This window comes from Pongo abelii, chromosome 10, assembly GCF_028885655.2.
Source record: "Pongo abelii isolate AG06213 chromosome 10, NHGRI_mPonAbe1-v2.0_pri, whole genome shotgun sequence".
Classification (NCBI taxonomy): Eukaryota; Metazoa; Chordata; class Mammalia; order Primates; family Hominidae; genus Pongo; species Pongo abelii.
The window spans coordinates 103,147,101-103,174,067 of record NC_071995.2 but is presented as its reverse complement, the minus strand read 5'-3'; the positions used below and the strand labels follow the sequence as shown (position 1 = coordinate 103,174,067).

Here is a 26,967-nt window from a genome sequence, read left to right as displayed (position 1 = left end):
CTGCAGCACTATATGACTCCAATTGAGAGGCAAAAAAAAAGAAAGAAAACAAAAATATCTGGCTTTCCTGAACACTGCAGCTTTGAGGTTGCCGATCAGAGCTTCTGTCTTTCACCCCAGAAAACACAGGGGGATAGGGACTTCTAAAGACAAACTATGTGGATAGGGTGAGGTGAAACCCATGTGAAATTCCAGAAAACCCTTCTTCAAAGTGTCTAGGCACTGCAGGGTTCCCAGAAGACTAAAAAGCAGAAAGAAAACTTATAAACAAATAATTTTCCATGTTTAACACAGAGAGAGATAACAGGTAAACAACCAGCAAAAATGCTGAGTAAATGCCAGTGTTCTAACAAGCAACAAAATATTCCTTTTACAGTAAGGGTGAGACTGCTCTGCGGTTTTACAAAAGCATTTTTACATAAAATATTATTTCACTTGAGAAAGCTAAGGAAAGGAATGTGAACACTCCATTTCACAAATAAGGGAACCGAGGCTTACTCTCTAAGGTTCAATGACTTGCTGAAGGTCAGAAAACCAGGAAGTGGAAATGGACAGGTTTCCTGATTTGGGTTTTTTTTCACCTTTCTCTGATATATTTCTCTTTGCTCAACAAAAACATTTGAGGCCGCACGTTGAGTGCCAGGTTATACCCAGGTAGATTCCAAGCTGGGAACAGATCCCACCTATATGACACTTCCAGATGGGATTTAAGGATTGGAGCCAGAATTCAAGTTGGCTTCCCTCACTCCAAAGCATGTGGGTCCTCCAGGAAGCGATAAGAATTCCCAGTATTAAGCCAGCCAGAGGAGGAGGGACAGAGACAGAGACAAGAAACCCCACCCACACATCTGGAAACAGATAAGAAACTCAATGTGGACTCTCACCACTCCATCTTAAAGCCATCTCAGAGATAAGTTTCTGCATCTGAAGGCAAACCCTATGGTGGCCTGAACAGATATAATCTGGTTGTCTTTAGTACTATGAAGAGTGCCTTTTTAAGAAGCAAATTCTCCATTTCTAATTAGTCAAGCATCACAGCTTCTCTTATTAGACTACTGTTTTGTAATTGTCCGCCTTTCCTACCCCATCTATCCCAACAAACTTGCTGTGAACAGAGCCCAAATCAAGCATGAAAAAATGATCAGATTGAAATCCTCAAGTCTCTATACCACACCACCATTTTGCCTTTATCAAGGACGATGAGAAAAAATAAAACCCATCCTACAGAGGTCCCCAAATGTGGCCGAGGATTCAAAATAGCACAGGGGGAGCCTTTCAGAATGATGCAATAGGACCAGGTGCAGTGGTTCACACCTGTAATCCCAGCACTTTGGGAGGCTGAGGCAGGAGGATTGCCTGAGGCCAGGAGTTCAAGACCAGCCCAAGCAACATAGCGAGACCACCCCCCCGCCCACCACGTCTACAAAAATATTGAAAAAAATAGAAAAATAAAATAAAATGATGGAACATAGGGCCCACCTCCAGAGATTCGGATGAGTGAGTGGTCTAGGGGAACCCTGGTATCTGATGCTCATGCTGGGATTATTTCAAAGTACACCAGGTAATTCTGATGATCAGCCTGCCTGAGAACCCTACACCAATACACATAAATACATCTACATCAGGCAAAAGGCTGTCTTGAAAGCTCGGACCTCCACTTGAAGACCCACTAAGTGCCAAACACGAAGTGAGGTATATCCTACACACCATACAATCTCATGTAATCCTTACAGCGTGGTGGCACACTGATGCCCATTTTACAGATTAAAAATAACATGGCTCAGTGAGATATACTGATATTCCCAAGTTTATGCAGCTAAAGATGTGTAAATTTCTATGCTTTCCCAGGAGGTTTGCTCTGTGCTCCTAAATTGTGTGGAAAAATCCCCTTCTGAGAAAAAGAGCCAAAGCAAATACTAGAATACAGAGATAAATGTATTGGAGAAGCTGGTGCTGGCATAAAGAATTTCTTGATTTAATTTCACATTATTGATTAATATAACTGGGAAAGAAATGCTAGTGGAAACAGACATCCCAATTTTATAAGCTCCAGAAGAGTCGAATTTTCCGGGCACGGAGAGGGCGATAAGATCCTAACTGAGATTTCACCACCAAGCAGGAACTAGGCCAAACAATTTCATTAGCCTGTAGTTCAGCCTGCCCCAGCCTAGGTGACCCATTCAGCAGCCATGAGCAGGGATAAAGGCAGAAAATGCCCACTGGCAGTAAAACAAGATACGACTCACCAGGCTGGGGACAGAAGAGGCCCATTTCAATCAAACAGTGGAGTAGACTCAAATCAACTTTCCCTAAGTGGGCATAGAATCAAAGAATCACTGTGGGATCCCCAGAGGACAGAGTGAAGTACTTTGACATCCTTACACAGGACACCTCCATCCAGCCCTCATTCCCTTAGCAGGATACCATTTCTTCCCAGGATATGTTGGGGCAGAAGCTAGATGCAGTCACCTTCCTGGAATTAGGTCTGAGCTAAGCGTCAGGAGAGCTAGCTCTCTATGACCACCTCACTCACTCAGTGTATTCTTGGGCAAGTCATTTCACTTTGGGCTCGAGTTTATAAAATAAAGAGGTAAAACCACATCATCTTTGAATTCCTTGCCATCTCTGACAGTATACGAAACCAAGATCCACAGTCACAACCAGGCTGACCAGACAAAGTCTGCAGGGGGATTTAATCCCAAAATGTGGACCACAAAGAAGGGAGAAAAACCAACCTGCATGTAATCATATTCACCCAGGTTCACATGTTGCGGAAATGCATTAAAGAAAAGCATGCAGATAAGGAGAAAATAGTTACATGGGAAGGGAAAAGATGCAGACCCGGAGAAGAAGAATGTTCGCCTTAAAGGTCCCACCAGCGTAGACTTGAATACAATGGCAAATCTCCGAACCTTCCTTTGGATCTCCAAGTCATTCATCTACAAATATGTATTGAGCAACTTCACTGGGAGACAGGACACTGAGATCAACTGTTATCCTTATCCTTATTATGATTACTATTTAATTAGGGCAGCTGGGGAAAAAAAGACATGTCTAATTAAGTGCTCAGATTCCCTAAATAGATTTTTTAAATCCACCATTAAGATTCAGAATATGTTCTATTCTTTCCCACTGGACTCACATATTCCAAAGGAATATCAGGCAGTCGCCTTTAAAACAAATGGACCACAAGCCTCCAGGGCCAGAGAACAGAAGGGGTGGCTGCACACGCCACTGGCTGCAGACTGTCTGACTTCCTTAGCAGATACAAGCAAAGGCCAAGTGCCCTCAAGGGAATTCAAAAACCCCTGCCATCCCCCCTCCCATGCTGTGAGCCTGGGACAGATTTAGTTCCAGCCACAGAACACTTCACTGCACCAGCTTGATGCTCAGGGCTTATCCTGAACATGGCTAGGATCAAGCCCCAGGAAGAAGATCCTATGAGTGAACAAAATTACGCCATCCTAAGAATCCCCTTCAACAAGTGCTTTGGAATTTCAGATGCTGGAACAATCTATCCTATAGCAGACTGAGAGGTTTGGTTTTTTTTGTTTTGCTTTGTTTTTTTTTTTTTTAAAAAAAAAAGGTTACACAAGTGGCTAAGTAGCAACAGCAATGGTGCTCCTCCTGACCACCACCCATGTACTAACCCGCCCTTCTTACACTAACAACTGCTGCTCCTACTTAGCAAACTAATCACTAACCATTAGTCCTACTGCCTCTCACTGAATGCACCCACGTCCATTCCTTTAGGCTTATAAAGCATTTACTTCTCCATTAGCTTATGTGGCATGTAAGATCCTGAGAGGTGCCATTGGGCCCATTGGACAGATAAAGAAACTAATGCTCAGTAGTTCAGAGACTCTCCTGAAGCCTCCCAGCTGATAAGCAGTGAACTGGTTTTGCTACCTCATCCCTTACTGTCTGTAGCATGGGTGTGCAGAAAGACAACAGACAACTTTGATCTGTTCCGACGCCAGCAGCTAGGAATGAAGCTGAGACATAAGGAACATGGAGTTCCTGCACCCCGTTCCCTGATGGAGTCCCAGTCCCTTGCACAGCTGTGCCTCCTAAATTAAACACATGCACTCTCCATAAGTAGTTTCCTAGGAAAACCAGACTACTGTCCTTTAGGAACCAACCCTGCACCTGCAGAAAAGCCTTCAACAAAACCAACTGTGAAGGCTTTGCCGAAACAGTTCTCAGAACAGCTGTCCTGGTCCTGCCACAGCACAGGAAATCATCCCATCTTGGCAAACCCCACTCAACCATGTTTCCATGCTGCAGCCTTAGAGGAATGAAAATATCAATCTGAGCCAAGCAAATCTAACAGGCTATCATGCAAAATGCTGGTGTCAAATCAAGCCTCAACCAGTAATTATCCATCAAGCAGGGCCATAATAATGGGCTCCCTGGGGTCACTTCACTGGGAGGCAGGGAGGTGGTTACTAAAGAGGGAGTTGGAATTGGACAAGTGACAGCCTTAAGAGAAAGGCGTTCATCTCACTTTTCTAGCTTCTTCTACAGGTTAGGGGGTTCTACCCAACCCACTAACCAAACCTATCCCCACTGAGGTCAAAACCCATCCTGTGGCTGCCTCGAGGCATTTATGATGACACACTGGGGCAGATCTCTATCATGTTGTACCCTCCTTTAAGTTTAAAGGAAGTTGGCTTTAGCTAATGGTCTGAAAGGTGCTTCCTTTACCAACTGCTGTCATTAAACTAGCAGAACATTAATTTAAACTCTTATGGTAAGGGGGTTTCCTGGAAATTCCTTAAAGGAAGTCTGTAATTGACAGTGTGGTTAAACATCATACAGACAGCACAAAAATCCTAATCAAATACAATTAGTGCAGGCTCAAGTCCCCTTGTAGACAAATAGCACTTTTGTTCATAAGAAGTATTGTGCCATACCCCTGTTTAGGGTTGGGACTATTATGGGGAAAGAAACACACACGCGCGCGCACACACACACACACACACACACAAACACACACACACACCTCAAGAGTCCAGGCCTGGGCCTCAAAGCTCATCATGACATTTGCTCCAACTCTACAATCTGATTGAAGAGAAGAAAGAGTTAAAAAAAAAAAGAGAGAGAAAAAAAAGAAAAGATTTTAAGAAAACAATAGTTTCTATTAAAATGCATAACATCATCTTTCAAAGATGAAAGGACTTAGTAGAAACACCATAAACCTCAGAATTACACAGTAAATTGCTTCTTTTGTTTAAGGCAAATTAATATTGGATCACAGATAAAAAATAAATCCTCCCAACATCCCCAGCTAAAGGATGCTATTATTCATTATGCAGCTTGGGAGACTGCATGTTGACTATTTTGTAGAAAATGAATGAAGGGTTGGTTATAATCACCTTCCCACTCAAATCCTGTCTCATTACCTGAAGTGTTTTTCCTGCAAAGTGACACACAAATGATTTTCTAGTCTTCGTTTTCTTCTCATAAGCCACCACACGCAGGGCGAGGGAAAGTCCGGGGTGTATTAACTATGCCAGTGAATCTGCCCGGGGTCCTTCAAAGCGCTTCCCAGAACACGGTGCACAGACATTACATTTGCCTAGGTCTTTATCAGAGTCCAACTGAATCTGGCACAAAGGCAACTGACAACCTCTGAATATCCCTTACTGAGCCCATATAATTAGTGAAGGAAATACAGCACGATAACATGTGTATCATCCGAATCTTCCCTCCTACTCACGCGCTCCTGTCATGCTTGCTGACTCCAAGGTGGTCTTTATTTTTATTTTTATTTTTTTGAGACAGGTCTCTTGTCTCGCTCTCTCACCCAGGCTGAAGTGCAGTGGCACAATCACGGCTCACCGCAGTCTTGAACTCCTGGGCTCAAGCAATCCTCCCGCCTCAGCCTCCCATGTAGCAGGGACTACAGGCACATGCCACTGCGCCTAATTTTATTTTTTTGTCAAGTAAGGGTCTCACTATGTTGCCCAGGCTGGTCTTGAGCTCCTGGGCCAAGCTCCCACCTCAGCTTCCTAAAGTACTGGGATTACAGGCGTGAGCCACCATTTCTGGACTCAAAGGTAGTCTTGACTCAGAGGCGGGAAATTCTCACTGCCAAAGTGACCTTAGATCCAAAGTTATCCAGTACGATCCTCAGTGGGAAAAGGCACTGACACGCAGTAGGTATTCAAAAAGTGTTAGACACTACACAAAGAAAAGGGACCAATTATAAAATGTCTGGCTTCATTTCGCCAAGCTCATCAGGAGTCAGCTTAAGGAACACCACATCCTTGTCATTTACCTCTATCACTCCAATTCCATACTCCCCGCAGAGATGAAACTCTTCCTGGGGCCAGGTTCCCAGGTCTCTTTTGAGGCAAAATTTCTCTTCTAAGAATTTGGTACAGCCTCTGAAGTAGGGTGAGGGTGATGGCATCTAGAACTAGGGACTTCAGTGTGGCCAGAGGACAGCCACCTCCGCATCATCACCCGGGAGCTGGTTACAAATGCAGGATCAGACCCCAGGCCAGGCCTATGGAATCACAACCTGCAACTTAACTCCAACCCCAGGGAATTCCACATGCATCTAAGTGTGAGAAGCTCTGGTCTACAAGTGGTGATTGCAAACAGGGGTCTGGAAGCCCCTACACCACCCCCTGGTTCTCCAGACATTAAAATTGACAAGCTTCAGAAGGAAGAGGGCACTGATGACCATAAAATGAGGCTGTCAATAGCTTGCTGCTCCCTTGTGTAGACAGACCGGGATTAAGTCAGCTTCAAGAGACTCATCCAAGCACGGGTGCAATAAAAGGCTCTGAGGATGGAGCCCAGGAATCCCCCCAGGCGCTGAGCTTTGGGGTGCAGTTTTAATTTCACTGGACAATTCTTGGACTTCTCTTATGGTGCATCCAAGATTTTGCAGACAAAAAAGGCTGCAGAGATCAAATTCCAGCTTCCCCCAGTTACTTAACCACTCAGCCTAGCAATGTTACTAAACCTCTCAAGGCTCTTCCTTCATCTTTAAGTGGCAATAACAGCCATGATGGAGAGGATTTGGAAGGGGGGAAAGAGAATGCATGAAGAGAGCTTAGAGCACATAAGAAGTGCTCAGTAAATATCAGTTATTGCCTTTTTACCATTCATAACTCTAGAAGGAAGAACAAACAGGAACATTTTGCTCCATGATCAACTTAGGCACAGGATAGAAGGTAGAGTGGAGGAAATCAATCCAAATGAGCCCAACAGGGAACACAAATTCAAAAAGACATTTCTGCTAGGCTCTCCTAATGTGCCCCTTCTGCTTGGTGCCCTGAGCTTCCGTTCCTCTTTACAGCAAGGCATGCCTTTAATTCAGCACGGCCAGAGGTGACTTAGGTATCAACCCATCCTAGGGGCTCCCCCAGGCAAAGAGGCCAATTTTCAACAGATGGCATGTTACCAGGGAGCCTCAGAGGAACAGTATAAAAGCACTTCACTCTTTTATCTGTATGTCTCCCCTCCTGGAGTTCAGATGGGCCAAAAGCATGGACTCAGGGGGCTCAGGCATGTTTCGTAAGCCTTAAGCCCTCCACTTCCAACCATGCCTAAAAGTGGATGGAAGAAATGATGTCCACCTCATTGCTTCACATAAGGGATGATGACTAGCAAGAGAAAAAAATGCAATGAAAAAATTGCAAAGATGACCATTTTAGTAGCTTGTATTTTAACACAAGGATCTGAGCCAATCAAATCGTATACTTCTCACCAGGATATGAACAGACACCGTGCTCTCTGCTGAAGAAAAGGTGAACAGGAGAGAAAAAGAGTCAGGGTCTCTGCTCTCTCAACTAACATTTGCCCAAATTTTGCCCCTAGGGGACATATGACACTGTTTGGAGACATTTTTGGTTATCACAACAAGTATCTAGTGAGTAAAGGCCAGGAATGCTACTAAACTGCCTCCATTGCACAGGACAGCTTCCAGCAACAAAGATTTTGTTCAGCCCTAAATGTCAATACTGCCAAGGTTGAGCTTCAACTCTTATCTGCCTGGAACTCCTTCTCTTAACCACTGCGCTACATGGTCTCCCTTTGTGTTTCCTATTGTTCTGAAGATAAAATAATTTTTTAAAAACAGGATCACATATCAGATTACCACAGCTCTGCCAGTGCTGAAATTAAAATACACACAAAAATGCTCTGTGCACATTGCTCTCCTTTGACCATCTCCAATGCTTGCACCCCAAGGCTTTTGAACTTGCTTTGCCCTCTGCCTAAGCAGACTCCCCACTGCCCCAGCCCCATCATGTAGGTTCAGGGCTCACACCCCACCTCCTTCACATCACCTATGGCCTTCTCAGTATGGCCTTTCCTAACAGTCCCCACTCTCTCCCCCTGCCCTTCCATATCATCCATCACCCTCAGGCGGGTCAGGAATTTTATTTGTGTATTATCTTACTCCTCCCACTAGACTGTAAGCTGCAGGAGGGCAGGCATTTTCTCCTGTGTCACTGCATTTTCCTCACCACCCCTAACAGTGTCTGGCACACAGCAGGAACTCAACGAATATTTGGTGAAACGATGAATGAATGAATGAATGAATGAATGAATGAATGAATGAATGAATGAATGAGTGAATGAAAAAACAAACTAGCTTTGATTTCTTCCTCAGAAATTTGAGAGCCTTAGCTTTCCCCAAGCTTTAACACCATCGGAGGGAAAGATCTCTGTGTAGAACCCGGTTCATCTTGCTACAAGATGAACAATAACCACTACAATAACCACTGTTCTACATCAGGGGCTGGCACATTTTTTCCTGTAAAGGGCCAGATAAGTGCCTTCAGCTTCGCAGGCCCATTCAGTCTCTGGAGCAACTATTCAACTCTGCCATTATCGCACAAAAGTGGCACAGAAAGTATGCCAACAAGGGAGCATGGCTGAGTTCCAGCGAAACTTTATTTAAGGACATTGAAATCTGAATTTCATAGACTTTTCATGTGTCAAGAAATACTGTTCTTCTTTTGAATTTTTTTTCCCAACCATTTTAAAATGTAAAAACAATTCTTAGCTCTCAGGCTATACAAAAGCAGGAGATGGGCTAGATTCAGTCATGAATTTAGATGGTTCATTCAATAATACGACACCACATTAAAACAACCCAGAGTTCTTTCACAATGGCCATCTCATTCATCCTCAGAATGACCCTAACAGGTTGGTTCTTCATATCCTTCTTTACCCCAGTTTACTGCTGAGGAAACTTGAGGCACAAAGTGACTCATTGATAGAGTTCAGATATTTGTCCCCTCCAAATCTCATGTTAAAATGTGATCACCAATGTTGGACATGGGGCCTAGTGTGTCATGGAGGCAGATCTTGCCACCCTGGGGTAATGAGTGAGTTGTCGCTCTATTAGTTCCCACAATCAGCTTAACAATTAGCTGATTGTTAAGAAGAGCCTGGCACCTCTCTCCCCTCTCTCTCTTGCTCCCTCCCTCACCATGTGATAAGCCAGTTTTTCTTTGCCTTCAATCCTGAGTGGAAGCTTCCTGAAGCCCTCACCAAGAGCAGACACTGACGTCATGCTTCGTGTACAGCCTGCAGAACCGTGAGCCAAGTAAACCTCTATTTCTTTTTTCTTTTTTTTAGAGAAATGTTGTAAAGCTTAGCACATCCCAGCACCAGTAATGGTATGGAGTCGTAGCAGCAGGGACAGGCAGATGACCCCCACAGAGTCTCACGTGGTGAAGAGGATGAGGAAGGCAACCATCAGACAGAAGAGCCCCATGACCTCAGACAGGGCAAAGCCCAGAATGGCATAGAAGAAGAGCTGCTGCTTGAGAGACAGGTTTCTGGCACAGCCAATGATCAGGCTGCCAAACACCGTTCCAATGCCAGCCCCTGAACCACCCACACCAACTGTGGCTGCCCAAACACCAATAAACTTGGCTGCTGTGTCAATGTCCCAGGAGACAACACTGGTCTGGAACTCCCATGTGGCCACCTGGAGTAGGGAGCTGCTGTAGGAAGGCTGTTTAGATGAATTCTCTGGGCTATTCAAGAAGGAGGCAGACACAGGCCTGATTAGACCCCTGGTACCACAGTAGACCAGAGCTAGAGAAATGAGTAGTGCCCCAGGGGTCTGCATTTTTTAAGTCTGCACTCCCACTGCCCCTGCAGCCCCTGCTAAGCCCACAGCACTCGTCCAGCTCTAACCCTCTCTTCTTTAAAAATGACTCAGCTTCAGGTATTCCTTTATAGCAACACAAACAGACTCAGACAGTGACTTATCCAAGGTTGCCGAGCCTTGGCCTTCTGACGCCACTGCCAGATTCTTCCTGCACTCAAGGGACTGTCTCGAAACCTTGCCAATAATGAATACAAAGACCTCAACTAATCCATCATCAATTCAGAGAACAGCAGGGAGTATTCCAGTGAATCGAGCATTGGAATCAGCAAAGATTCTTGTGTGAAGACACAAATACCAAATCAACAGGAAGATCACTGGGCCTCATCCATCTTATGGCACAGATGGTCGTTCAACTTGCCTTGGAGAAACAAAAGGTGGAGACCAGCATCCTCCTGCCCTTTGGTGTTACAGGAAAAAGTTAATGACACAGAAAATTGGTTGTGTTGCCCAGGATTGCAAACAAGAATCTTAAAGGTGAAGGCTTCATAATAAACACACAAGGGTTATATGTTAGTACCTAAGCCAGAATTCTTTTTTCCACCTTAATTTCACAAACGTTCTGGAATGGTAATTAAGACACTCAAACCAAATGCAAACACTGGGGGTGGGGGACATTTACCTCCCAAATCTGAGAAGTCTGAACTGCATTCCTCTTGCTAATGAATTTAACAATAATCTCTGAATATATAAAATATCACCTTTTAACTGTCTCTGAAGTTATTGCAACCAATATTCTCTCTGTGTATGTGAGACATGGCACAGAAACACTAAGTTTCTGTGTTTCAAATTTCAAACACTAAGTCAAGGAAGGGTACTACTCTGGCCCACCTCTCCCTCCCTCCACCCCGCCCACCCCCACCCCCACCCCCAGTCACGACATTTGGAAGCACTGGCAGAAATGCAAAAGTAGCCTTGAGCTCCACCCCTCAAGACCTGCATACCTAGACTCAGGAGGGAAATGGCCATACAAACCAATGACCTAGCTAAGCATCTCATGTGCAACCTGGAGTTGCTCCCTATTCCCAAAATGCTTTTGCTGGGGAATTTTTAAGGCAATTGTTAAAGCCTAATGGAGTCTCCAAGAAAACATCTGAGACACGCTGATGGTGAAACCTAAAAAGGCTGCGCACCTGAGGCTGCTCTTCACACTCTGGAATTCAAGATGGCACCTCCAGTTGGGTTCTGTCCATCACACTGGTAGTGTTTGGTTTACTCTATCTCCAAAATGCTTTCCCCTCTCCCACCACTTTGCTGGTCCTACAACTAACCATCTAGCCTCAATTCAACTCCCTAGAAAATACTTTTCATCATGCTCCTTCTTGTTTAGACAACTTCCATAGTCCTTTTCTGGAGAAACTCCCTCTGCCTCAATAATAGCCTATATTGATGACCCTATAATTAGTTTCCAAAACCAGGACACTTGAAATAAAAGGGGGCACTGTGAATAATTATGCTAGGACAAGAGCAGTAAACAGGATTGTCCAGGGAAAAGTGGGACACAGAATCACCCCAACTCTAAGGCCTGGGAGGGAGAACATGCTGACTTATTTTCTTAACTGTACTATCTATTTAACTGAACAGTTCCTAGCACAGCACCTGACATAACACAGGCACTTGATAATAAATATTTCTGGAACTGAATCTATAAAACAGGAGCCCTAATAATATCACAGATACTACTAACTAGAATGCATTTGCCTCCACAAAGGATCCTGTAGATCACTACAAATTAAAATCATACCAGAAAATCACTGCTTCTGATAGTCTATTTCATTTTCTTTCTACCTGGACATTTTTAAATCTCTCACTAACAGTGATTTTGTATATCTTAATAATTATTAACAATACAGTCAGTCCTCTATAACTTTAGGTTCTGCATCTACAGATTAAATCAAGCACAGATTGAAAATATGTAGGGGGAAAAATACAACAATTTTAAAAGTACAAATAAAAAAACAATACAGTGGAACAACTACTCACATGGCATTTACACTGTATTAGTTATTAATATTATAAGTGATCTAGAGATGATTTAAAGTATATGGGAGGATGTGTGTAGGTTATATGCAAATACTATACCATTTCATAGCAGAGACTTGAGCTTCCTTGGATTTTGGTATTTGAGAGGGGTCCTGGAACCAATCCCCCATGGATACCCAGAGATGACTGTGGTTACCATTACTGAGTCTTGCATTTGCTAAGTAGCCAAGGAACCTCAGCTACATTCTCTCAGCAGCCCTCATAAGGAAAGTGATAGTGTGCCTAGTCTCCAAGTGAAGAAATTGAGGCTCTGCAAGGATAGATAATTCACTTGTGGTCACAGACTCTGCCCAAGGTCATTCCCTTCCATTGACCAGAAAACTCACCAACCAGAACATTTCAGTTCCAAAGCATCATTTTGTTTAAACCATTTCATGACCGAGACAAGGTGGCATAACATTCAGCATACTAAAAAAGCCATGAAATGGGCCATGCATGCTCCAACTACACCACTGACTGTCAACTGCATTTGCTGTAACATAATGCAGATTCAAACTCAGGCAAGCAAGAAGACCCAGAAGAAAACCAGCAAGACTGGATGATAACATACCACACAAGCCTTCTATGAGCAGAAAGCAGAAAGGCAGAAACTGGCATCCTCTCCTCCAACTTCCAAAGAAGTTTTGCTGGCCAGCCTCGCAAGTGGGAAACATAATTTCCTGAGCAATGCAAAGGAGGAAGTCCCTGCTTGCCTGAAGGGAGGTGAGGACAAGGCTGGGAGGAGGAAGAAGAGATTCTATTATTAAACAAGGCAGATGAAAATTCCTTTTGAAAAAGGGAAGGGAACTTAGGCTATAAACTCCCTGAAAGTGGAGACTGATTCAACCCAGGGGTTGTCCCAAACATCTCCAGCATTTTGTCCACCTTATCTTTCTCAATGTAATTCCACATACAAAGTCTAGAAAATTTATCTCCCATAATGCTTTGATTTATGGTAATTTCAAACAAAAGGTTTTGGGCTTTTTTTTTAAGTAAAATATACATATTTAAAGTTCCCCCTCCAACCTACTCATTTCAAAGTATGTATAAATATCCCAAATCTATAAGACTAGGCTCTCATGAGTACATTCCTCAAATTACAAGCTATCAAATATTTTACAGTAATACAATGGGTTGTTGACTCCTCTCTTAAAAAAAAAATCAAGAAACTCACATACACTTACAAGAATCACTAACCAACTTCTCATAAATACACTCCCAGGAAATTAACTGAGCATTTCAATCCCAACGAAGGGAAGGCTTTGTCTGCCAAACAAGACATTCTCTTCATTAATGTCTCCCTTGTATTGATTATGGAAGACATGCTGTACAAACAGTGTTTCCACAAAGAGGAGCGGGGAGCAAAGTTTTGCTGCAGTCACTGAATTTAATAGTCACCCACTCCCTGCAGATTAAATTCTGCTCCTGGAAGCACATTCAGCCACCATAGATCTCAAAGGCTTTAAACCAAGCAAGGTGCGCACGGTGTTTCCTGCAGCTCTCAGCCATATAAACATTCAGTCTACAAATGAACTGGGTTCTAAGAACAGTACGAAGTAACACTCTTATCTTCATCATGCATAAATTGCAAACAGCAGCTCACAGTCTCCAACCCTTCCCCCATTTCTGGTTCAAGGGCCCCCTTTTAGTCACATGGCTGTAGTCTAGAGCCAATATTGCATGAAACGGAAGTAGGGTTTGGTTAAGATCGGTTTAGCAGTAGAAAACCAGATAGAGGTATTAAAAAAAAAATGTTTTGGCATATCTCCTGCATAAACAGTGTTGTATGAGGTCTTACTAAACAGAAAATGAACACATGGCTGACTAGATTTGTCAGCCTCCCCAAGACCAAGTTCTGGCCAGTGGAATGGGAGCAGAAGTGATGGGAACCTCTTCTGGGCCTGATTCAGTAAGCTCAATGTCCTTATCCCCTCTACCTAGATGCCAAAAAAGTAGATGACCTTCACCGTGGCCTTGAAAGCCTGTGTTAAAGATGGAAGATTCTCACCATGGAAGGAGCCTAGGTCCCTGAACCACCAAATGGAGGAGAGCTCCCCAATCAACAACACCTACTCTAGGCTATTCACGTCAGTGGGAAATAAGTTTTTCTTGTGTTCATTCACCAAGATTTTGGGGCTTATGTTACAGAAGTTCATGTTACCTTAAATAACACAGGCAATATGGAAAGTCCATTTATAAATATCAGAATTAGAGGCCCCACTGGATCTCAGGCTTGCTAGCATGTGCCTATCCATGAATTCCAATGTCTCATGTCATTCATGAGTTCTACTCTATTCTACACCCCTGCAACCATGGTTGTCGGGGGCGGGGGCCTTTTACTGCAATTTTTGGTTTTAGAACAAGAATATCACGAGAGTAAGATGAAATTTCTCTGTCAATGTTCAACAGGTATAAATTGAGCATCTATTATATGCCAGATCCTTCTCTTAGATGTTAAGGTACGGAGACATGTTTTCTGCCCCCTTATATAGGAGAAAACAGGAGACTGACAAACAAAAACTGTACTTCAAATACGCTGTTAAAACAGAAGCAGGTACAAGATACAAAATAATAGAATGCTGTGTTAGTCCCTTTTCACACTGCTGATAAAGACATACCCGAGACTGGGCAATTTACAAAAGAAAGAGATTTCCTGAGCTTATAGTTCCACATGGCTGGGGAAACCTCACAATCATGGTGGAAAGCAAAGAGGAGCAAGTCACATCTTACATGGATGGCAGCAGGCAAAGAGAGAGATTGGGCAGGGAAACTCCCCCTTATAGAACCATCAGATCTCATGAGACTTATTCACTATCACAAGAACAGCACAGGAAAGACCTGCCCCCATGGTTCAATTACCTCCCACGGGATCCCTCCCACAACACATGGGAATTCAAGATGGATTTGGATGGGGAAAATGTTACTACTTGTTTGGGGGAAGCTGGTTAAGAAAGTCATCATAGGTAAGATGACCTGGCAGGGCTGTGAAGGATTATAGTCATTCTGGTTGAGCTGGAGTGATGGTGGTGATGATGGTGGTAGTGATGGTAGTGATGGTGGTGGTGGTGGTGTGGCAGTGGTGGTAGTTGTGGTAGTGGTAGAAACAGCAGGAGTAACAGTAGCAGCAACACGTAGAAGGAAGAGAAAAGCATTTAAGAAAGAAAAAATCTTACTTGCAAAGAGGTTCAGGGGGACCAGCTATAAGAAAGACTGTCACACCACATAAATAATCACAAGAGATAATTACCTCTGCTGCTGCCACGTTTCTCATATATGATCATAACCACAAGAAGCAATCATATCATCACTGCCAAGTTAAGGATAAAGCTGATGGCTGGATAATCCAGGCTTATGGAAAATGGTCAAGATTTCCTTTATTCAGGGGACCAGAATGAGACAGAGTGACCCTGTTATTTCTGACACATCTCAAGGTTAAAATGGTTTATTTTGCTTTGTTTTTCCCAGTTATTGGATGTGATGCACACCCTTGCTCCAACAGCAACAGGGCAAAATGTAAACTCTGCTTTACAAAAGCAAACCTCTATTGAGCATTTCCTTTTTGTTTTTTGCAGTCACGGATACGTGCTTTACAACTCTTATTTAATCCACACGACAACCCTGGCAGAGAAGGAAGAAGGTTACGATACTTACTTTACAGAGGAAGCAGCTGAAGCCCAGAGAGGGTGAGAAACTTGCCAGGGTCATGAAGCTTTAAATAAATGACATGAACCAGCTTTAAACCCAAACAGTCTGACCCCAGAGCTGAGTTGATCAGATGGGTAAGCCAAGGGGCAGGCATTACAGGCAGAAGGAACAGCAGTACAAAGGTGTCATGGACGGGGGAAATAGAACAGTATATGGAGGGAACTACAAGAAGTCAGAGGAGAAAAGAATTCCTAATCTGGGTGTGTGGCTTAAGGGCAAGGAGACCAGTGAGGATCCTCTATCCTAAGACTGGTAAGTGGGTGAGGGTTTGCTTGCATAAGAAACTGTGAGGTTAGTACTCATGGTAGATTGCAAAAAACACCCCAATTCCATACACCTTGGCGCTGTGACTCTGCAGTGCCATCCTGGGAAGTGCAGTCTGCCAGGAGCCTTGATGCTGGGCTCGGCCATGTGACTTGCTGTGGCCAATGGGATGGCAGCAAACATGGTGGGGAGCGGGTGAGAAAAGAACTTAAAAGCAGTTACATGAGTGGCTCACTGGCTCTTGTACCTTTGCCAGATCCATGAGAATTTGCCTGGGCTACACCACTAGAGGAGGATGAGAGAGATACAGGAAGCTGAGACAAATCATCTCAGTCATTCCCCTCAGCCAAAGCCATCCAGACACATGAGCAAGGCCAGCCAAGACCAGCAAAGCCCTCTGGCCAGCCCAGATGTGTGAACAACAAACACTTACTACTGTGTGCTACTGACATAGTTTGCTGGGCAGCATTGTGGTGGCAAAAACTGATGAGTACTATTGCCACCATTACCATTTTACAAATGGGGAAACCAAGGCCCAGAGAAGGGAAGAAACAGGATCAAGATGACAAGGCTAGCAAAAGCGGCAATCTGAAAGCAGGCAGTGGTGCCAAAGCCTTTGCCCTTAGCCATTTTCATGTGTTAAAACTTCTCTCAAGGAAGCAGCAAAAGCAGGATCTGTCTCAGCAGGAGGCAAAGCATGCTGCCTGGCTCCCAGGTGGGGCTGCTGGGCTGGGAGAAGGGGCTCTGGATATCCTGCTAATTGGCAGCATTCGCCCTCTCCAGTCATTGATTTAGGTTGGCAGCGACGGAGACCATCTGCTCACACTTCGCGTCCTTGCCCTCCCCGGGAGCTCTGCAACACGCAGAGGGAGCCCAGCACACCTGAGCTTACCCCACCTGTCTCTGCACTGAACCGTCACAGCTCAGACCCTTCTCTCCAAAGATGCCTTCTGGGGCCAGCACCTGGAGCCAGCAGGGGCTCTCTCCCCAGCTGCGCTCTTCCCCTCTGAATCTTCCCAGCTCGGCAGCCCCTTCCAGGAAGTCTGCAGCAATGTCTCCAGCACCTGCCTCTGCTCCTACCTTCCATCACCTCCTCTCTTTGTTTCCAGATTGCTTACGCCTGGCTCGGAGGTTATCCCATTTAGAGGTCGACTGTTCTGACAGCCAGCTGAATATGTCCCCTCTCCCCGCCCTGTGGTCCCTTCTCTAGCCAAGTAACAAATGACGGCTTGGCAAAGAAAGCCAAGCCCTTGCCAAGATAAAAGGTCTGTCGGAGCAACTCTCAAGAGTTACTGTGTCCTCTTAGCCCTCCCGCCTGGGGAACATTTCCTGCGAAGTTTCCATCTTTGTCAGACACCAGAATCCCAAAGGTGATCACTGTAAATTTAGCACCTGGACTAGGTTTCTCAAAGTGGCACAGCACAGCTAGAATCCCTGAGGGTGCCTGTTTGATTCCAAGCCTCATCCTGGCCCTAATGAATCAACTATCTGAGGGGGACCTCTGAATAAGTTTCCAAGTGATTGTCCCACTCCAACATTTGCAAATGGCCTTTCTAATGTGCAGGACCGTCCACCCTGGTCAAGTCATCAAGTAATTTACATGTATCATCTCACCTCCGCCTCACTTCAACTCTAGAAGCAGATACTATTTTGCTCCCATTTTAGATATGAGGAAACTGAGGCTTTGTGATGTTATATAACCCCTAGGTCACACAGCTAATACGTGGCAATGTTGGACTTTGAACAAAGCTCAATCCCATACTCAAAACTCGTTCTGAAATACTCCTGCAATAGGTGACTTGAGTATTTCAGGACGCTGATGAAATTGGATATCTGCATTCGCTTGTCATCCTTCTCTATGATCCCTAAAACCATGGTGAATGGAAACGCATGAATCAGACACCTGATTTTTGGGACATTCCTTCCACAGTCACTTTTGTTGAGTGAGTGGAGAATAACTACCATGTTTCCAGAATTTGAAGAATGACTTGGTGATGCCCCCAGTTCTCAAAATGTTTCTCTTGGAGTTGATTTTAAGTCTTATTCCAGCCTCACTTCCCACCCCGTGACAGAAGGTGGGGTGACTTAGGAGGAAAAACAATGCTAGTAATCTTTATAACTCACCAAAACAGAGATAATGCTTTCAATCACCTCCCACCTCATCTTATTTTTTTATAGCAAAGCATGAGACACAAAATAGGTAAATAATGAAACAATGGACAATTAAAGCTGAACTGCTAAGCAAATAATAATGGAGTGAAAGGAACAGCTACATTTGCTGAATGCTTGCCAAGGCCAATAACCTGTATTAAGCTCTTTACACATACTATCTAATTTGGCCCTAAGTGATATGATCTCCATTTTGCAGATGAATAAACTTAAGGTGACAGAGGTTAAAGTAACTTGTCCAAGATCAAGCAGCTAGTTAATGGTACAGCTGTGACTCCAACCCACTTCTGAGTCACTCTGAAATCAATTGCTCTGAACATACTTGCTATGCATAGTGTGGTCCCCAGACCGGCAGCATCAATGTCACCCAGGAGCTTTTCAGAAATACAGACTCTCAGGCCACACCCCAGACCTATTAAACCAGGACCCAGTGAGTGCAGTTAAGTCTGAGAAATGTTCATCCAGAACAGGGTTGCTTAGCCTCTGAACTACTGACATCATGTGCAGGGCAGCTCTCTGCTGGGGGGGTGTGGGGGGTGCTGTCCCATGCAGTATCCCTGGCTTCTACCCACTAGATGCCAGCAGCAACTCTCACCCCTTTACAAGTCATAATGACCAAAAATGTCTCCAGCATTGCTAAACGTCCCCTGGGAAAGTGAAATAGCCCCCAGGTAGAATAGAACTGCTGGTGTCTATAACAGCGCTGTTCTGCCAGGCTGAATTTCTGGCATAAATCTGGGGTTTGTGGGCAAAAATTACAGAAGCCAGTCTAATAGGTGTCTGTAAGCCAAAACAAGAGCCTCTGAGTTCCAAGGTCTGGGTTTGGCTACAGGTCTGTCACTGACATGCTCTGGTGACAGAATCACAGACTTGCACCTCCGCATTCAGCACCAGTGCAAGGCTGGACTCTGGCATGGCTTCCCCAAACCTTGCTGCCTATGAGGAACACCTGGGAGTCATTTTAAAAATATTGATTAAGGTTCCCCACCTACTCCAACCACCCAAACTAAATCAGAACCTCCAAGTGGGGCCCCAGACTTTGCTTATTTTTCAAGATAGGGGGATGGGTGTCTCACTATGTTGCCCAGGCTGGTCTCCAACTCCTGGGCTCAAGGGATCCTCCCACCCCAGCCTCCCTAGTAGATGGGACTACAGGCGCACACCACCCACCACACTCAGCCCTCGCTTTTTAAACAAGATCCTCAAAAGATCCAAATGTACCTAGGTCATGAACAGGCTTTTAGGAATCACTAGACGAGAACACTCCCAGGGACCCTAAATTGTAGGATTTGACCTCCTGTGCCCCAGGCCTCTTCCCTACCCAGATGTGTCACTTACAGCTGACTTTGAAGTCACCAGACCCTAGAGAGTCCTCAGACTCCCAGGGCAGCCATCTAGCCCAGCACGGGCTGCCCACCTGCTGCCACTGAGGTGACATCGAAGAAACGGGACTCAGCAGTGCCAGAGTCAGGAGTCTGGCATTTCGTTTTCTTAACACACATGCCACTGTGCCTGAGCCCACCTCAGTGAGAAGCCAGTGAGCTAATTACATTAACACAGCTCGACCAAGCTGGGCAAGGCAGGGCTGCTTCAGCTGTGAGCAGTCAGGGAGAAATGGGACTTTTCTGCAGCTGCAAAACTACGGGAGGCACTGAAGTGGGCCCAGAGGAGCCCTTCCTCCCAGCCACCAACTCTCCCCAAAGCAAGGCGCTGATGACATGGATGCTGCCCTGGGGGTGTGGGGTACACCCAGGTAAGACCTAGAGAGTGAGAATGATTACCTTGACGGAGCAAACTCAGTGGAATGTTCTCTGCAGAGCCAGAAAGAAAAGCTAACATTGACTGGGTGCATCCAACTTTTGAGGCATTTTACATCTCATTTCACCAGCTTACTGAGCCCACAAATATAAGGTTGAGCCCAAAAGCATTTTACCGTTTTTAATCAGGAATCTGCCTGATGACTTTTTTTTCCTCTCCACACAAAATTTTCTTTTTCTCCCCATAAGTCCTCATGCATTCATTCACAGCCCTTCCGTGGCTTCCGCTGGTCAGTTCCTGAAGCAATCCCTGGCCACAGAGAAAGTGGGTCCTAACTGTGTCCCGTGCTGATGTCCCACAGGTGGTGGCCAGAACTCTCAGGAAGATCAGGAAGCACCATCATAATCAGGAGAGCAGAAGTCAGCTTTCCAGTCCTGCAGGGCCTCTAGGGGACACGAGACACAGGGCCCAGGCACGGATGGTCTCACTGGTCAAGTCCCAGTAAGAAGAGGAGTTCCCAAGTGAGAGAATGGAAAGACTCTTATTGTTGGCTACTTGAGGTGTGCCAGGAGCTGTTCTAAGCATTTACATGGATTTGCTCTTTTATTCCTAAAGATGCACCACTTTAGAAGGTGTAGAAGGTGGGTATTAATTGCCAGCCCCAATGTGCAGGTATGCAGTGAGGCTCTGATAGTGTTAATGATTTGTCCGAGGCCACATAGCCAGGCAGTGTGGGGTTAGAATGCAGATTTGGGGTTAGAATGCAGACATGCAATGCCACACACCACCCTAGCAATGTCTGAATGGGCATATTCCTCCCATCTAACAACAGTTCCTTCTCTCTTGTAACTAACACCTTTAATCACATTACCTGTTAATGACTTGTCCGAGGTCATACAGCCAGGCAGTGGCAGATCTGGGGTTAGAATACAGACAGGCAATGTCACACACCACCCTGACGATGTCTGGATGGGCATATTCCTCCCATCTACCAACAGTTCCTTCTCTCTTGTAATGAGCACCTTTAATCACATTACCTGCATCTATACATTACTGTCTAACCTAACTATTACATAACACTTTGCTACACAAAGTGTGGCCTCAGGCCAGCAGCATCAGCATCACCTGGGAGCTTGTTAGAAAGGCCAAATCCCAGCTCTGCCCCACATCTACTGAATCCAGATCTGCACTTTAACCAGAACGCCAGGCGATTCCTAGGCATGTGCAGATTTGAGGGGCGCTGATATGGCACTTTTCTTGCTGACTCAGTAGAACGGCCTGCCTCTGAATTCTCCTCTCCTGGGTTCTGGGCCTCGGGAGTGTTTGGATTCTAACTGAAGATTTATAACTTTCCATTGTTACAATTCTTTCATGAACTCTTTCCTGATGATGCCCCAGCTGGTGTCTCTCTTAACTCACTTTGCACTTGACAGTCTGAATTGCACCATGAGCTCCTTGGAACGTAGATCAGCTACCCAATTTAACACCTGGTGCTCTCTCCATCCGGATCACCTTGTTTCTCAGATGCGGGGAGTAGGGCTAAAAGTTAAGAGACTAATCGCAGAGGGAGTGGAGATAAATTATCACTCACAAATCCACTGATTTCCTTCCAATTAAATTACTAGCAATCTGAGGAGATGACTTTTTCCCCCACAGCAACCAATGGGTACGCAGAAAAATGTACATCTTTATTAACTGAGTCATCTGGCCAATTATTATTTTCCTAGACTGTTCTAAAAGCCAAGCATTTAGAAGAAATAAGAATCTGGGCACAATAGCTCACATCTATAATCCCAGCACTTTGGGTGGCCGAGGCAGGAGAATCGCTTAAAGCCAGGAGTTCAAGACCAGCCTTGGCAACATAGTGAGACCACTGCCCCGCCACACCCCAGGTCTTTACAAAAAAAGTTAAAAATTAGCCAGGCATGGTGGTGCAGGCCTGTAGCCCCAGCTACTCAGGACGTTGAGACAGGAGGATCCCTTGAGCCCAGCAGTTCAAGCTGCAGTGAGCTATGATCATGCCACTGCACTCCAGCCTAGGTGACAAAGTAAGACACTGTCCTAGAAAAAAAAAAAAGTAAAAAGAAGAAATAAGGAAACAACGGTTGAGGTCACACGTGTGGTGAGCTAGGAGTCCACTCATGTGCTGCTAGGGAAGGAGAAAGAGGTGAGCTGTTTGCTCACAGCTGTGCCTTACCCTAAAATCGGCAAGGGCCATGTGTCTGATTAACAATTTCCACAGTGACTGAAGCCAGGGTTTACTGGATGGCACTTCTGATTTGCCAATGACTTTCTTTCTGCAAAGGCTCTCAGCCTCCCTGCCTGGCTAGAGAGAGGCTGACTCCTTCACCCAGCATCTGGTGGGTGGACCTGAAGGAGCTCACCGTTTGCAGACCATAACTCATGAGTTCATTTTCTCCACGCTGACTATAAATACCAGGCCAGGCTCTCGGCTGAGCACTTTACCTGCATTATGGAATTTAATAATCACAAATGCCAAGGAGGGTGCTCAGAGTGTCAGCTTGGGCCCACTTTGCAGGTCAAATGAGCATCTGTGAGCTAAGCGATTTGCCCAAGGTTAGAAATCTAGTAAGTGACTGGGCCAGGATTTGAACATGACCACCAAATGCTAGGCCACATTTCCTAAGAGGGAGAAAAAGGACTTCAGATCCTGAACCTTCAGGTTTGGTGCCTCCCCAAAATTACCTAGCAAAATTAAGGTGTTTGCTTTCAGGGACTGGGAGGTGCCCTCTTGTTACTTCCTGGACCCCAGGGCTCTACTATGTGTCCATCAAGGACACACTCTAAAACCTGTCCCTCCCAGGAACTCCCAGGCAGCAGGTTGTACAGTCAAAAGCAAAAGAGACCTGGGCTTGTGGCCCAGCTGTGGAAACAAGGAAGGGGAGTCCTTCCTTGAGCATCTTTCTACTCCATTCCCAGACTCCAGTCTCATCTCTTATTCTAGAATGCTCTGAAAAGCTCCTCCACTTTTTTATAAGGCAGAAAAACTTAGAGACCCTTGGATCCTCAAGATCCTGAAGGACTTCGAAGGCAAAATGAAGTGTCCTGAACAGCAGGTGCTGTTTGCTGTAAATGCTGAGCTAGAGGTAGGGATGGAATTAAAGGGCTCCATCCAACCTCCTCACAACAAGGGCAGAGATCAGACCTGCCCTCCCACCCATCCTACAGAGACCAGAGCCTGGGGAACTTCCTCCCAGTTTATTCCCTAATGTCACCAGACTTACTTGCCAACCTACCGCAATAGTTCATTTCCACTACTCTGTTTTTATTTCTTTCACAGAATCAGATGCACTGAAAGCTAAAGCTCTGTGGACACACCCCACACCAAACCCAGGTCAAAAACTGACCACTTTGGCATCCAAATATAACCCTCCCTTGCAAGGGATTTGCAACCCCTCTTCTAAGATAGATTTTGTGGGGAAAAGTATATATGTAGCTTCAAGAGACCCAACGTCATCATCATCAGAGCACTGTGTTCATAAATCCCTTGCCTATTTGTTCCTCTCTTAGCTCATGTCTTTCTGCCCATTTCCCAGAGAAATACCAAACTAAAAAACAAATAAATCTTGTGTTGGTAAAACACCAAAGGGCAGAAGAAGTCAGAAGTTCATTTGCTTTCTTCCTTGCTTGTTCATTTCTAGTATCCTTGGTTCATTCTGTCCCTTAATTAGCTACATGGCTTAAAACAAATCATCTAAAATTCTCTGTGCCACTCATCGCTAAGTTGGGACTAATAAATCTAAATTCTTACCTCCCAATGTAAAAAACAAGGGCCACCAAACCCTTCGCAAGCACCAAGGCTGCCAGAGGAGAGGCAATATTATACGTTACGAAAATAAAATGAGAGCTCAGATATAAGCTGCCAGGTATTAATGCAAAGTAATAAAACAGGAAAAAGCCCAACAGCAACGTTTTATGGAGATGAAGCAAGAACTTCTCCCAGGAAGGGGGAGGCCAAGAACTGAGCTTCTAATCTAATAAATCAAAAGGGAAAAAACAAACCATTAACAAGGCCCGGCAAATGAATCTCAAAAGACAGCTACAGGGAAAAATAGGAGCTTAAGGGTCACCTGGGGTGCCAGATTAAAAGTCCACAATCAAACACTGCAAAGCTGTATGAATCTTATTTATCACCATCAAAAAAATACTGATGGAGCACTTCCCCCACTGAGCTCTGGGCTGGCTGTACCAGGTGCAGGGGGCTCAGAAAATGTCCCCAGAACCTGTGGGGGCAGTCCCATGGCCACAGGGGGCAGAAGGAGAACAGCAAGAGAACAGTGGGGCAGAATGAGGGAAGGTGGCACTGAGGACCGGAGGCAGCCCCAGGCCCAGAAAACCCACCCCTATTTTTGATCATTTCCCTTCCTGACTTTTTTCCTTCTTTTTTTGGTGTGAACTCTTCTAGCATTGAGCTACCTGCTGTCCAGACTTAAGTGGCTATTTGATTTATGTAATAATGACTTCTTTCTACTCATGACCCACCAGGATGAATTTGTATTTATTTATCAAAGCACATTTTCTCCAGGTCTCCCCTTTAATGTTTTCTTGCTGAGGCCAAGGTTATAGGATGCACAGTCTGGCCCCAGAACTACATAAAGTTAATGGCCCAATCACCAATTGCTGCTCCAGGCTTAGGGTGGGCTGGAGAACAGCCCAGGTACCTGGACTTGGAGTCCCTAATTCATCCCTTTCCACTCCATGAAGGCAGGGGACCAGGAAGTACAAGCAGTTCTAACTCAGCTTCTGGGGCCCCACTGGCTGGTCACAGGCCTCACCCGGACTCTGATGCAGTCCCAAAGACACTCCTACCCCTTGGCCTCAACAGAAAGCCCAGGTATGAAGCAGTAAATCAAATCTAACAGCCTATGAGAAAAGGATTTTAAAAATCTAACACCCTCTCCCATAAAAAGAAGTATTTGCTGAGTGTTACTCTATTCTTTGGGATCCACGTGAACTGAAAAACAAGAATCATGGTCCCTGCTGCAAAGAAATCAAATTCCAGATAGGGAGATTTAAATTAAACCAGCCATGGGAGGAAAAAAGAATGAGGACTGGCAATAGTGAGCCACTGAAAGTTCTGGAGAGGGAGAGTGGTAGCCATTCTGAAAAGGGGTTAAGAAGATCAAGAAAAGATCAAAGGAAATTCAAAGTTGAATCACCTTTCTTCTTCTTCTGGAAAAGCATATAAAACAAAAACAACTCCTCTCTCCCACTACCTAAAAAGTATCGTATTAAAGGTTCATAAAAGAAACCCTTAATGCTATCGGCTGCAAAAGATGATTAAAATCAACGGCTAATTCAAGTGTTCCAGGTCTTTGAACTGAATCCACCCCACATCCGCTTGAGCAGGCTCTCTTGGAAATCATTAAGAGTTGCACAAATAACCAAGACCCTTTCCCAACAAGTCGGATAACCCAGATGTGAAACTCTCAGTGAAAAAGGTCCTATAGGGACGTTTTCAATAAAAACATCTTTGAAGGCCTGGCCCTCCTGTGAACTCCACAGTAGATTATCCCAGTCATGAGGCGCTAACACCATCCCCAGCCTTCCTATACACATCCCTTTGTTCTCCTGGCTTTTTACTGGTTTGAGGTTAAGCCCCACTGATAGTTTAAAATTCCCCTAAAATCTAGTCACTTCCCATCCTATCTGACTATTCCCCAGTCATGATTGGCAATAAAGCCTTTAAAATAAAATGGACCCATATGCTTGGGGAAGTGGAGAAGCTTACATTTGCCCCACCCCCAGCCCAGGAGGGAGAAGAGTGCCAGAGATGGCAATTGTTATTAAGATGACAGGTGGAGCCTAACAGCCCTGGAGCTGTAGGACAGAACAAGAGAGGGGACAGGGCCTGGTGCAGTGGCTCATGCCTGCAATCCCAGCTCACAGCACTTTAGGAGGCTGAGGTGGGTGGATCACTTGAGTTCAGGAGTTCAAAACCAACCTGGCCAACATAGCAAAACCCCATCTCTACTAAAAATACAAAAAATTAGCCAAGCGTGGTGGTACATGCCTATAATCACAGCTACTCGGGAGGCTGAGGCACGAGAATCGCTTGAACTGGGAGGCGGAGGTTGCAGTGAGCCAAGATCTCACCATTACATTCCAGCCTGGGTGATAACAGAGTGAGACTCTCTCTCAAAGAAAAAAAAAAAAAAGAGGGGGCAGGAAGATACTCAGCACATGCAGGGTGAAGCGGGACCCTGAGCACTTGCCCCATATGCACCTGTCTGCATGTAATTGGCTTGTGAAGAAACAGCAGGCTGATCACACTGTTACCATCCAGTCCCCTCTCTCCAGTCCACGTCACCCACTATCACAGACCCGGGTTCTCAGCAAGGTGGGGAGAAAGAAGACAGATGTAGACATACGGTAAGAAGGTTAGCAGAGACCAAGAGACTTTGGTTCCTCATGGAAGACCCCAGAAAACAACTTAAGAAGAAACCACCAAGGAAACAGTGTAGAGAAAACAGGATGTAAACATTTTTTTTTTAATACATGAGGTACTTAAGCATCAGAGGAGTTTAATCATGTATTGATTTGCCTGGGCTGCCATAACAAAATACCACAGAGTAGGTGGCTTTCACAACAGAATTTTATGTTCTCACAGTTCTGGAGGCTGGAAGTCTAGGATCAAGGTGTCAGCAGGGTTGGTTTCTCCTGGGGCCTCTCTCTTCAGCCTGCAGACGGTCACCTTCTTGCCGTGTCCTCACATGAGGACTTTCCTCTGTGCATGCACAACCCTGGTGCCTCCGTGCATCCAAATTTTCTCTTCTTACAAGAATACCAGGCAGGTTGGATTAGGGCCCATCCTAATGATCTCATAATCATTTGTTTGTCTCTCTAAAGACCCCATATCCACATGTAGTGACATTTTGAGGTAC

The 26,967-nt window shown here is 45.0% G+C and overlaps 2 protein-coding genes across 3 annotated transcripts in view; both read right to left on the bottom strand.

The window, feature by feature from the left end:
• The window catches only part of CHST11 (carbohydrate sulfotransferase 11), a 306,478-nt gene that overhangs the window by 238,963 nt on the left and 40,548 nt on the right, over positions 1–26,967 (bottom strand). The gene's annotated exons all lie outside the window — the stretch shown is intronic.
• LOC129049334 (ATP synthase F(0) complex subunit C1, mitochondrial-like) lies at positions 852–10,964 on the bottom strand. Its single transcript, XM_054528175.2, has one exon. It carries the CDS (start codon positions 10,103–10,105, stop codon positions 9,695–9,697), a length of 411 nt encoding a protein of 136 aa, XP_054384150.1. The 5' UTR covers positions 10,106–10,964; the 3' UTR covers positions 852–9,694.